The sequence below is a fragment of the Pelobates fuscus genome, chromosome 5 (assembly GCF_036172605.1).
Source record: "Pelobates fuscus isolate aPelFus1 chromosome 5, aPelFus1.pri, whole genome shotgun sequence".
Classification (NCBI taxonomy): domain Eukaryota; kingdom Metazoa; phylum Chordata; class Amphibia; order Anura; family Pelobatidae; genus Pelobates; species Pelobates fuscus.
In genome coordinates this window covers 283743062-283757088 of record NC_086321.1, presented here as the reverse complement: position 1 = coordinate 283757088, position 14027 = coordinate 283743062, and the positions used below count along the sequence as shown (strand labels likewise).

The 14027-nt window shown below is 39.4% G+C and overlaps 1 protein-coding gene across 3 annotated transcripts in view; it reads left to right on the top strand.

Moving 5' to 3' along the window:
- The window catches only part of ARMC6 (armadillo repeat containing 6), a 34887-nt gene extending 21115 nt beyond the window's left edge, over positions 1-13772 (top strand). For all 3 annotated transcript variants that reach the window (XM_063457299.1, XM_063457298.1, XM_063457300.1), the window contains 3 exons: positions 70-201; positions 7791-7928; positions 12678-13772. In XM_063457299.1, the coding sequence (XP_063313369.1) occupies positions 70-201; positions 7791-7928; positions 12678-12890 (483 nt within the window). In that variant the 3' untranslated portion in view covers positions 12891-13772. The remainder of the gene's footprint in view (positions 1-69; positions 202-7790; positions 7929-12677) is intronic.
- Positions 13773-14027: the final 255 nt, after the last annotated feature.

The following is a 14027-nucleotide window of genomic DNA, read 5'->3' as shown; positions in this document are numbered from 1 at the left end:
TGTGTTTTCCAATATAATCTTACTTTGCAGACCGCCTGTTTACTTTTATATTCTTTTTGTGAATCTCAGGAACTTGTTAAGCAGGTACTGAGTGCCATCAGAGCCCTAGCTGGGAACGACGATGTGAAAGATGCAATTGTGAGCACGGGTGGGACTGACCTAATTGTCCTGGCACTTTCACGACACCTCTCCAATGCTCAGGTAAATTGCTTGACCTATGACTTAACAATTACAGGGTTAAAGGATCACTATAGGGTATGAACACAAACATGTATTCCTGACCCTATAGTGTTAACACCACCATCTAGCCCCCCTGGGCCCCTCATGCCTCCATAAATATAGTAAAAATCTTACTGTATTCAAGCCTGAAGCTGTAAATCTGCATGCTGTTAGACTCAGAAAAACAAGCAGTCTGCTGACATGGGGTAGCCTGATCCAATCACAGTACTTCCCCATAGGATTGGCTGAGACTTACAAAGAGGCAGAGCCAGCATGATTCAAACACAGCCCTGGCCAATCAGCACCTCCAGATAGAGATGAATTGAATCTATGAATCTCTATGAGGAAAGTTCAGTGTCTGCATGCAGAGGGAGGAGATACTGAATCACAGGATACTGTGCACAGTGCTGCCCTGTGCTCTGCTGACAGCAGATCTGAGTGGATGGAGGCATATTATGCCTCCATCAACTCCGAAGTCCCTCTGGTTCACTCTGAGTAACTGCAACTGGAGGTGTTCCTAGCTTTCAATGTAAACACTGTATTTTCTCCGAAAATACAGTGTTTACATGAGAGGCTACAGGGAGCTATAGTTCTCACCTGAAAAACCTTATTAAGCTGAAGTTGTTCAGGTGACTATAGTGTCCCTTTAATAACCAAAGTGAGAATTGTGTGGAATTCAAAATTAATTTCAAATGTAAGCCCAGAATAGCAAAACTGGAAGCATAGGTGACTTCAGGAAATTTTCCAGTTCAGCTATTTGGCCTTAATTCACTCTGAATCTACTTTGACTTTCCAACAATTCTCAATTTAGTGAAGAGCCCTGTTAGTATGTACCGTAGAAAGTATCAGTATCTTTGTGTACAAACACATTTTCTTATTAGGATTGAAAACTCCATTGAAAGAATGTTGCTTTTATTAATAACACCTGATAAAACCATGCAGATTTACCTGGAGAAGATAATAACCCACCAGATAAGTTGTGAGTTGGTGAGTGATAATACGTGGTACAAAATCCCAAAAGCTGTTAGTGTGCAGAAAATCTCTTGGTTTGCTGGTTAAATGTATCTTTATTTATATGTTTTGCCTCTAAAAACACTGATTCCGTTAAAGAAATACTTGAGGTTACAATCAGGTTACAAAATGGAACATGCCTCTTTAAGAAACCAGGAGGTATTTTGCACAGAATGACCTGAGCAGTAAATATTTTACTTGCAAGGTTAAGTAATGAAAAAAACAACAACACACCAACACCTACGGTTGCTGTCTCTCTTGTGCAAAGAAGATCAACCAGCATTTCAGTTCTTCACTGCCGTTGTGGGTGGGTTCTGATATGCAGATGGAATTGGTTTACTCTGTAAAGCAGTGGGAACGAACTGTAGAGTAGGCTATTATTTTTCAAACATTTTTTATGTTCTTTTACACACTGGTTTGGTATATACATTTATTTGCTCAAACTATTCTGAGTGAATGTAAACATTAAAGTGAGAACCCTTTTCATTGTGCATGTGACATGCGTACACTATATGCAAAGTATGGATAGAACTGATATAAGGTAATACAGAACAACATTTTTCAAATCCCAAATTGCCAACCTTTGTGGGCTTTCTTAATAAGACAGCAATATTTACAAATTGACATTGACAAATTGACAAGGTTTTTTTACTGTAAGAACAATCAGGATGTGGAATTCTCTGCCTGAAGAAGTGGTTTTATCAGAGTCCATACAGATGTTCAAACAACTACTAGATGCATACTTGCAAAGACAGAATATTCAAGGATATAATCTTTCAATGTAGGGTAATAACTGCTTGATTCAAGGATAAATCTGACTGCCATTCTGGGGTCAATAAGGAATTTTTTGTCCTAGCTTGTTGCAAAATTGTGCTTCAAACTGGGAGTTTTTTTTTTTTTTTCTCTTTTGGATCAACAGCAAAAAACAGGTGTGAGGAAGGCTGAACTTGATGGACGCAAGTCTCTTTTCAGCTATCTAACTATGTAACTATGTAACTATGTGACATAAGTTTGGATTCCAGGTCCTCTTGCACAAATGACATGGACCATTTCAGTGTATAAATTTATATTCTAATTTAGGACATCAGGATCATGGAGTGAATATATTATGTAAACGTGGACTTTAATCTGCCACACTAGGAGTAGTTTGATAGTAGAAGAATACATGTTGAGTATTTTGGAAATTCAAGTTCAAATTTAGGGTGTGACTTCCTAGTCATCTGGTAGTGGGCCCAAGAGTGTGGAAACCAAATGATGTTTTGGGTGAATATTGGCATGCAAGAGTGAAAATTGTTTGCAGAAGGAAACCTGTTACAATGATAAAGCTGTTATTTTCTTTCTATCTCTTTGTAAGTTGGAAGTGTTGTATTGTTAAGTTTATATGCTCGGTAAAATCCATTTTCCTCCCTTGCATTTTTCTAATCCAAATGTTTGATTTATTGTTACACTGAATGGTAGACAATAGTTAAATTGCTTAAGTGGAAGGGGGCATTCGCATATTAAGAAATCTCTATCAAGATATGATTGTCCTGTTACAATAATGTTTAAAGGGTAGATTAATACATTGCTTTATAAAATAGCTAGGCATTGTCAATAAACATTTTAGAAGACATCACACTATTTATTTGATGCTTGAGAAATCATAAAATCTAGGAGACAGAATCCGGCTATACAATAAATTGTAGCTACTACAAATTAAGTCCATCCTTGCAAGTACGCTGTCTTGGCGTCATACTTGATTCTGGCTTCACATCCAGTAAGTTGCCAAATCCAGTAGATTCAATCTTAAAAACATAGCCTGCATCTGCCCATTTCTTACACAAAATGCTACCAATGAGCTTGTCCATGCTCTAGTAATTTCCTGCATGGATTTTTGTAACCCTCTCGTAATTGGTCTTCCCAAAAGCCGTATTGCCCCGCTACAGTCTGTAATGAATGCTGCCGCCAGACTGATTTTCCTCTCTAGTCGGTCCTCTCACCCCTCTGTCAGTCCTTACATTGGCTTCCTGTATCCTATAGGAGTCAATTCAGGAGAAGTGCTAACCCATACCTATAAAGCACTGACCAATTCTAGCCCTTCTTATTTCATCACAGATCCAGAGGTATGCCCCCTCTAGGTCTCTCCGCTCTGGCCGTGACCTTTTCCTGTCCGCTGCAGGACTTTTTGCGGGCGGCTCCCTTCCTATGGAATAGCCTGCCTACCGCCATCAGACTCTCCCCTAGTCTTCAATCGTTTAAGAAGTGCCTTAAAACCCATCTCTTTAGGAAAGCTTATGGCCGCCCAAAGTAACCTTAACCTCACATACCTTTCTCTTGCTCTCTCATAAAGGGCAGCACTTTACTCTCTGCTTCACTCCCACCTTATTTGATTGCTATCTCCTGTCCTAATGTGTTTTATACCCCACCTCCTATAGAATCTAAGCTCGTTTGAGCAGGGTCCTCTTCAACCTATCGTTCCTGTAAGTTTTCTTGTAATTGTCCTGTTTATAGTTAAATCCCCCCTTCTAATAATATTGTAAAGCGCTATGGAATCTGTTGGCGCTATATAAATTGCAATAATAATAATAAAATGATATTCTTTAATGAGCAAATGATGCAACAGAATATGCTCATTATTTCTTAGTTACATGAGTATAACACAGAATAAACACTACTGCCCACTGCTTAGAGTGCCAGGAGTACCCCAATGCCCCCTCCAACTCCCCCAGTGTAAGTAGTTAAACCAGTTCCAAATGGTGCCATGTGCATGGGCGTCCGCAGAAATCTTTCCGGGGGGGGGGAGGGGGGGGGCATAATTGTAATGACATCCATGCTTGGTCCCTTTTTGACAGTGTCATGAAGGGGAGGAGCATATTCATTATCACATAAAGCCAGGGTGAATAGCATTTTCACAACTATGGTGTCAGGAATACATGTTTATACATACATGTAAGCAAATTAAAGGAACATTCTGGTCACCATAACAACTTCATCTAAATGAAAATGCTATGATGCCAGGAAGCCCCTTGGTGCTCTCTCTCCTTTAAGGGATTAAATCGCTCTTAAATGGTTTAACCCCAAAGGCTTCCTCCGGCTCCAAATTTCCAGGTCGCTCAGTGGTATTCGACTTCTGAAATGGAGTGTCAGGAAGTGCAGATTGACGTCAGGCATGGGTGCTGCAGATTGGCTAGAGTGGTCAGTTGACGCTCTAAGCCAATCGCTAGTTCCCGGTTCATAAAAATGTTTTAATTTTTTATGAATGGGGAGCTACTAATTGGCTTAGAGTGCCAGCTGACCGCTCTAGCCAATCAGCGACACCCCTCCCCAGCGGCCCTCTGTGCTTCCTGACACTCAGTAAATAAAAGTGAACACATTAACACTGATATTTTTTTTTTACCTGGGGAGATGAGAAGGTCTAAAGTTTCCCTGCCAGGCCCAGGTACCAACGCCTTATGATGTGGTGTCCAGAATAAAGTGGAGTGTTCACTTCACTTGTCCTTCCTGCTCCAATCTCCTTTTCTTCTCCTTCATTTGACACAGTCTTCTTTTTCTTCTGACACTGTCTTCTCTCCTCCTTGGCTCCTTCTGCTCCTTTACCTTTCTGCTACTTGCTGCTTATTATGCTCCCCCCCTTCTGCTCCTTTCTCTTTCTGATCCCTTTCTGCTACTTCTCCTACTTTACCTTTGTGCTCCTTGCTGTCTCTTTCTGCTCCTTGCTACCCTTTTCTGCTCCTTCTCCTACTTTACCTTTGGGCTCCTTCTGATTCTTTCTGCACCTTTACCTTTGTGCTCCTTCTGTCCCTTTCTGCTCTTTGCAGACCCTTCCTGCTCCTTGCAGACCCTTCCTGCAAATTTCTCTTAATTCTCCTACTTCACCTTTGTGCTCCTTCTGTCCCTTCCTGCTCCTTGCTGCCATTTTCAGCTCCTTGCGGACCCTTTCTGCTCCTTCTACTTTACCTTTGTGCTGCTTTACCTTCCTGCTCTTTGCTGACCCTTCCTGCTCTTTGCAGACCCTTCCTTCTCCTTGTTCACCCTTCGTGTTCCTTGCAGACCCTTCCTTCTCCTTGTTGACCCTTTGTGCTCCTTGTTTACCCTTCCTGCTCCTTGCTGCCCCTTCCTGCTCATTTGTGTTCCTTTGTGCTCCTTCTCCTACTTTACCTGTTGTGCTCCTTGTTGTCCCTTTCAGCTCCTTGCTGCTCCTTCCTTCTCCTTTCTGCTCCTTCTCTTACTTTACCTTCCTGGTCCTTGCTGACCCTTCCTGTAGGCTGTCTTCCCCTCCCCCCCCCCCCCCCCCATCCCTCACTTCACTGATCTATAGGCGATCTCTGCACCCCATGTGCCTCACTTCACTGATCTGTAGGCTATCTCTGCCCCCCTATGCCTCACTTACCTGATCTGTAGGCTGTCTCTGGCTGCATGTGTTGCTTCCCTGCGGATTCAGTCAGAGAGAAGCAGGGATAAGCTTTAGCTTCTTATCCCTGTCTCTCTCCATACACAGCGCCACCTACTGGCCGGCGCTGGTATTGCATTGTATTTTCAATCTCACACGAAAATTAGCAGAACAAGCTGAAAAATGCAGGGGGGGGGGGGGGGAGGGCGCCTAGCCCCTCGTGTGGACGCCCATGGCCACGTGCTATCTATGTAAATCGTCAGCAGGTGTATAGAAAGAACTCGCCAAACACCATGAGTAATTCAGCATGCTGAGATGCTTTAAGGGTTAGTGTCCCTTCTAAAAGTGCTGATTTCTCACAGCTGTTAATCAGACAACCACAATAAGAATGGGGCTCTTCCTCTCATGTTTTTAGAACTCGCTCAAAGCAGGGGTTAGACTTCTCAAAGAGAAACATTTAATTCATTACTTCTACATGAGAAGCATTGATGCACAGCTCAGCAATGCTCCAGCAATATAAATAAAAATTGTTAATAGTGATTCTAATACATATATATAAATCATGTTTGACAAACCTATTACTTTCAATAAAATACCAGTGCAGAGTTGGGGGAGGGGGTACTGCCTAAGTAACATGTGCTGGGGCTGCACTTTAAATGGGGAATTACAATTTCATGGAAGAATAACACCATCTGCTGGACTTCAGAATATCTCTAGAGCATTAGATTACTAATCTACTACTAAGCTTATTTTTGTTTTGTTTTTGAGTAGGAACAGATTGGTTACTCAAACTTTCCCAATCTTTTGAACGGAACAATACATAGTGGGGCTGGCTGTTTCTACCCACACAGTCTTATTCTACTCTTGGGCATCTGCTGTTAAGATCTGTGTCTGCACCCACGCTTCTTTTGTTTAAAAAAATAAATTAAAAAATAGTGGTGAGGGAGGATTTAGGTATTTTGTAGTGCTTATCCTTTAACATTGGTAGGTTTCAGTACATAACATTGATTTATCTACTCCTTGGCACCCACAATATTGTTACTCATCTGCTGAGCTTTAACACAATTCTTTCCATTTGCATAGAACAATACTGACTAATAATAATAATGACCAATTTAATAATAAAACCATGCCCAGCCGGGGAATTATTAGGCTGGCATCAACTTTTCTTGTCAAGAAGTTTGTGATGATTCTTCGGAAACTTTGTATCTACAAACTGCAATCACTTTATGTGCTAGCTCTTCAGCTCAAGAAAATTAAAGTTTGCCAATCTTAAGTTTGCATTTACTTGTTCATGCTTTACAGAAATATTATTTGTGTTATTTTGGGAAGAGGGCGACAAAACCAGTACATACAATATGTTTTATCTTGACATATTTTGCTTTTGTGGATTTCTAAAGAAGATTTTGACATTTCTAGGATTGCAGCTTTCCCAACAAATGTCCCAAAATTGTCAATATAATGTGTCAGCTACTCAAACATCTGCACTATATAGGGTATTGTAGACTGCTATTGCAGCCTGCAAACATGTCCTGGACCAGAGCGCTCCAATTCTGTCCTTTGCTTTTTGGGCTTCTCCTTCTAAATGCAGAAAAATAGGGAATGCCCAGGTAGAAAGGTATGTGTCCGTGCTTGTGAAGCTCAGCTCTGGAAAGGAAGGTAGCTTGGGGGCTCTTTATCTTTTCCCATTGCTTTAAAAATAAATCCTGATGCTATAATTGAGTGGCTATTTATTCATTGTGCCCATTAGGAAGTAGAAACTTTGTATTCATCGTACGCTATGTACTGCTTCTCCCCCTGCCTCTCTCACAGCTAATGAACTGTCAAGATGTGATGACAGCCCTGGAACTCAGCCAGTAAGGAGAGAGTAGTCTCTCGGTGGGCAGGCTCGTCTTATTATTTTAGTGTAGTGAGAGACATTAATTTTCAAAATTGCAAAGACTGGTCATTGTTTTTAGGATCCGATATAGGTTCCAGGCAAAAGATTATTTGTATTTCAATCATTTTGTCTTTTATATAAACTTGTGAGCAGTGCTTTTCAGTAGTACTCAATCAGTTAAAGTTTTATATAATTTCTAATGTGCGGGATCTGTGTAACTTCTAGAAAGTGATCATTTAAATTGAAAAAAGTACAATACGTCGATTTTACTTTTTAGGCACTAGACATGTAATTATTGTATTCTCCCTACAGATCTGCGACCAGGGTTGTTCTGCTCTAGCAATGCTCGCTCTACGTAAACCTGAAAACTGTAGAGTGATCATGGAAGGCGGTGGAGTACTGGTTGCCCTCCAAGCAATGAAGATACATCCACAGAGTGTATCTGTCCAGGTAACCCAAGTCAAGTAATTCGACAAGTGTTATCTTATTTGTATTGTTAACATTTTAATCAATGGATGTTCACTCACTGTACAAATGTCTTATGCTTACACAACTTCTGATAGTATACCTGTGCCGGTTTTGTTGCTAGAGGCCATATAAGAACATTCTTGTTTGACAGCCCCACCTTATTTTGCAATCTCTCCTCTACTACAGTGTTTATCTGCCTGGTTTGCCAGTGTTTCCGAGAATAGAAATCGTGCCAAAAAAACACAGAAGATTCTAAGTAAATTCAGTCTTAATGCTGTCACGAGACGCACACTGCCAGCTGCAAGTTAGAAAGACACTACAAGCACCATAACAGTGTAAGCTCATTGCATGTGTTAGCATGCAGGAAGGTTGCATGTCCCTGTATCCACGCACACAATTGCTCGTAACTACATGAGTGTTCTACAATCACTGCTATTCCTTCTGTACCCAACGTCAGAGGAATACTTGATATAACTGATATTTACATATGTACTGTATATTGTGTGCTTACTTAGCTCTCATGTAGATGGCAGCTTTTCCAGATTCACAGAATAACTTATTTTCCCTCCAGGTTAGAGGCAGTGCACTATAACAGGAATATCCACCAACACTTGACAGGGATACAGGCAGACAACTAGATAGATTTCAAAAAGTTATGCTGCTCCTCATACCCATCACCACATAGTAAACAACCTTACACAAACACCCAAATCCCAGGTCTCTGCCTGCCTTAGACAGTTAAGGTAGGCACACACGTTTATGTTTTTTGTCTCTGTTGAAGGTGAGAAGGCTGTGGCCAAGGGGGGCTCTGCTTAGGCTGGGGAAAGCTCGCTCTAACAGTGGGCCCAGTTCTTCCCTCTTCGCATAGCGTTGGCACGCACACGGTCCACGCTTTTTATTATTTCCACCTAAGTCCTGTCTGGTGCAGAAATGGTGAATGTGTGTCGGGACCGCACTAGCTGTGGAACGCAAGTCCCACAGAAAGGTGCAAAATTCAAGTCCCAGAACTGTGGAGGCAGTTTTACCAGCAGCGACTATGTGTCTGCCTGGTGCTTTCAGCTCTGTTGCAAGTGTGCTCTCACCAGCCTTCCAGTACACCCTAATTATTATTATTATTATTTTTTTTTTAGTATGTCTAATACCGAAACTCCTAATAAAATGTTGGAAAAGGGAAAACATATCTCCAAAACCAAACTTGTGGTATGTTGTTCCTGCAACCAGCCAAAGCCTGATGGCTATAAAAGTTAAATTTGTAGTCTCTGTGCCAAGCAAGCAGCTGAGGAAGCTAAAAAGTCAGATATTTCTTCAATTCTGTCAAGGTTTCAGAACAGTCTACTACGTACCTTTTTTGGATATTAGGTCAGCTGCTGATCAATCAGCCCAATCCTCTATGCCTACTGAAACGGTATTTAAATCTCCTGGTAAGAGCAAGAAAAGGAAACTGGAAACAGACAGACTCTTCTACATGCTCAATTGAGGATTCTTCAGATGCAAAGAAGTTTAGCACCTTATGGAAAATAAAGATTCTGCTAACGATCAGAAATCTGTTAATTGCAAGAAGCTCAGATCTTTTCCCTTCTGTCCTAAACTGAAGGAAATGATGGAAATATCAATTAAAAAGCCATTTTAATTAATAATTTTAAAACTATTTTGCCATTAAAAAAGTGAACAACAAGAAATCAAAGATCTTCCTAAGGTGGATGCGCTGATTGTACAGTTTGGGAAACATACCACCCTTTTTTTGTTTTTTAACAAGGCTGAATCATCTTTACGTAAATTATATGCCACTAATGCTGCTCAAAGTAAAGCTCTTATTTTAGGTACATCAGTACATCAGTGGCTAAAGCTCAACATATTTGTCTGGATTCCCTAAAAAAAAGATGTACATGGGGAAGTCCAAGAAGGATCCTTTGAAACTTCTACAGAGCTTCAGAATGGCTTCCGGTTTCCTTTCAGACTCTACTTCTGAAGCTTGTAAGCTAAATCTATGGGCCTCTTTACAGCAGCTAGGCAAACAGTTTGGCTCAGAAATTGGTCTGCTGACTCTGCATCGAAACATTCCTTGTGCGACCTGCCTTTTGATCAAGGCAGGCTGTTTGGATCAGATAGAATAAGACGTTCTTCTATAGGAATAAGTCTTCTCATAGGATTATTTTCGCAAACCTAATACAAGAAGAAAACAGTGACAGCCATTTGACTATAGAAATAAAGAACAAAGTAAATTCATTGTATAATCTAAGGGTTGCAAGTTATGATGACAGGACAGTAGAGGGAAGACATCTGGCATTCGCTACACAATGGGGAAAACACTACCACAGACAATTGGGTCATTTATATCATAAGAAGAGGATACCAAGTGGAGTTCAGTGTTCTCCCTCCATAATGTTCATTCTGTCAAGTCATAGAAAATGTTCTTCACACATAATGCTTTTCAGGGACCTACTCAAGACTCTTTTTGGTACAAAAACTAGATGGTTCTTCCAGGCCTATCCAAGACCTAAAATAAGTAAATAGGTGCATTAAAAGGAAAAAATTCTGCATGGAGGCCAGCATTTCCACTTAAGAAAAAACTTCTGTTTTGTCTGTCGTCAGTACCTTGGGTTTTTACCTATGTACTGGTGTTCATCACAGCTGCATTACATAAAGAAGGTCTCCTAATTATTCCATATTTAGACGATTGGCTCTTCACAGTTTCCTCAAGAGAAAAACTTTTAAACATAGCAAAATCCGTGCTGGTCCCCACCAGAAGTATTCAATTTATGGGTCAAATCATATACTCCATTTGTATTAAAAAAAATTCTCCCAACAGAAAAAAGAACGAACATTGTCAGATCAATTGTGGATCTAGAAACAAAGGAATTCTGTATGGTAAGAGAAGCCATGATGTTGTTGGGTCTTTTTACATCCACAATTCCAGCTGTCAACTGGCTCAAGTAGAAATGCAACCTCTACAGAGAAATATTGTGGCAGAATGGAACAGAGAACTTCCTCTCTGGATCTGCTTACGAGGGTTTGTCCCGCCACAATTAGAAATTTGTATTGGTGGAAAACATCACAGTTTCTTTTGGAGGGTCTTTCATTTAGAATGAGAAATCACAATATCATCACATGCACCAGTTGTCGGTTAGAGAGCACATCTAGGAACATATGCAACGAAATGGACATCTCAAGCTTCCCAGAAATCATCAAATAACAGGGAACATGCACTTTCAGCCAATGGATGATTCTAATGTCAATTCTGTGCATATCCTTTGCACAGAGGATCGTTCATTCGCTGAAAGTGTTCAGCTGACTCTCTCAGCCAATGAATCGCCATCGGGGATCGGCATCTAGCTTCTGCCGTTCTGCAGAAGCCAGATGCATATCAGCCAGCATCAATGAAGGATTATTGCCTGACAGTAACCTGGGTAGGAGGGCAAACCATTGCAGTTTACGTTTTTTGTTTTTTTTAAGATATTTTGTTTAACCAGTTTAGTTAATAATCATTGATGTTTATGCAAATATTCATATTTTTATTTCAGTTAAATAAAACAATTAAAGTTTTCCAAATATGAGTGATTAACCTAATTCACCTCTATTTATCTATCTATCTATATATATCTATATATATCTATATATATATATAACAAAAGTATTTGTTATAACTGTTAAACTAATCTAAAAAGTTATTCTAAATTTGATATCTTCATCCGGTTGGAAATATTAAAATTACTACAACGAGCAAGAATGAGTCTTTGTTTATTATTTATATTTAAATTGAATCTTACTGATAAGAGATTTAAATAATACATTTAATCCGATCTACCCTGATTATTCTTAAATGTTTATTTTTATAAAAGAACTTGTTTCCATGAAATGCAAACTCCGGTGAATCTGTTTCCAGTTTTAAATGTAAATTGCAGCGTATGTAGAGAATCAGCAGTGGGAAATATCCGTGGGAACAATTTGTCCTCTAAAAGAATAGTGCTGGTTATGTTGTGTCAAAGGTGAAACAGTGTTTCAAAAGGAGAACCACAAGGATACAAATTATAACCCTATATCAAAGCTGTGTTAGGAGTGTTTCCACACATGCTATTCAGATATTTTTCCCACAACAAGAAACCGTTTATGTAGCACCAACATATTCCTCATCACTTTACAATTATAGAATGGAGATATTTGACAAGTGACTGACATACACAAATCTTAAAAGAGGTGAAGAAGAACCAGCTCAACTGAGCATGCAATTGATGAAAAAATGGTATAGACACACGAGGAATAACAGCATGTCAAAGCGGTGTGTGGGTGTGGTATGGATGTGTTGCAGAACCGAACAGTGGAAAGAGAAAGTGAGCTGGGCTTTTGAAGAGATGGAACTGAGGTGTGTTTTTACTGACTTCTTAAAGGATCACTATAGTGTCAGGAAAACAAATCGGTTTAAACCCCTTCAGTTACTCTCCTTCTCCTAAAATCGCATGCCCGGTATCTAGAAACACAAGCCCAGGTCTTGGGTAAAAGGAATTTTACAACCCTGCATTTACAGGAAAATAGAACGTCGCGTTTTAACAGAAAAAATTATAGTTGATTTTCCAATATTGTTTTCAATTATGTAATTTCCAGTAGTGTAACAGTTCCCTTTTAACATTAACAGATTTATGGCAATTGTTTTAACTACCTGATTTGCAAATCTTATGTATGTTGTAGATGCCTTTTGATTACCAAAAGTTAATGTATATGTATATCTCTTTACAGAAACAAGCCTGCATGGTAATCAGGAACTTGGTCTCCAGGAATAGTGATTTCTGTCAATCTATATTGGAAATGGGAGCAGAATCTCTGATAGTAAAAGCCCGCAGCACTCACAAAGACTGCGATGACGTGGCCAAAGCAGCTCTGAGAGACCTCGGCTGTAATGTGGACTTACGAGAACTATGGACTGGAGAAAAAGGCAGTTTGGCACAATAATGTTTTATGTGGTCCATTAATAACAAAACTACACTAGCAGACAGTGTTAGTAACCCATCAGAAGTGCATGTAAACTCCTTATTAAACCTTTTTTTTTTTTTTTTTTTTTTTATTATACTTTGCTTTTCCAAAGTCAGTCAAGTAACAAAATGTTTACTGCTCCCTGTTGCTCTGTAGCAGGGATCACGCATCTCATTTCGAAAAATTAGTTAAGGATCAAATTGCCTTACCTGAAGCTGCTCTTAACATATGTCTGTTACAGGCCAGGTTCATTCAATGTCTCACTAATTAGGTGTACAAAAGCGAAACTAAGAAGAGACCATGCCCAGTGCTAATATCCCATGAATAATGACATTGTCAAATATCATAAACCTATAAAGTGCTTGAAGTTACAATATTTGTGTATGTCACTCAAACACTCTCTCTTCCTTAAATGTGTCCTCCAATCAAGTGTCTCCCCCCACAAATATGGTAACTTAAATTATAAAAATTAAAGCCTTCTTATTTTTTTATGAACATGTTTTGCAGTTTCCTACCCTTTTATTTTATATTAACAATCATGTAAAAAAAAAAAAGTGAGTTAAAAACGAGATTTGTTAATCCCCATTCTTTGTTGGCTTTTCCTTATTTCCACCATTGCAGAAAGCAGCTGTCTATATGCAAAAACAACATATGGGGCATAATGCGAATATTGCTCATCAATATAATCCCAGCAGAGACTAAAAATGCCTGCACCATTTGGTTGTTTCTATATGGCTACATTCATAAAAATGTGTTTGGTGGTCCGCCTGCATAGCTGGTTACACATTGCTTTCAATTAAGCTCTGCTTGTTGGGGCAGTTTGTGTGGATACTATTCTTATTAATCATTTTCTTACAGTGATGCACATTGAAATTGCAGTAATATAATTTTATGGTGTCAAATTAATGGTGAAGTGGAAAAATTTAGATTTTTCTCTTTTACACATTTTCTGAACCAACAACTCTTTACATCTACTTCTTCTATTTATTAGACTGTTCTCCTGTATTAAGGTTGATGTACAGTTTTGTTTGAGCAAAACATACAACACTTAATAAAGTACCTTAAACTTATAGTAGATGATTGGAAGATTCAATTTAAATCATAGGCTTAGAACAA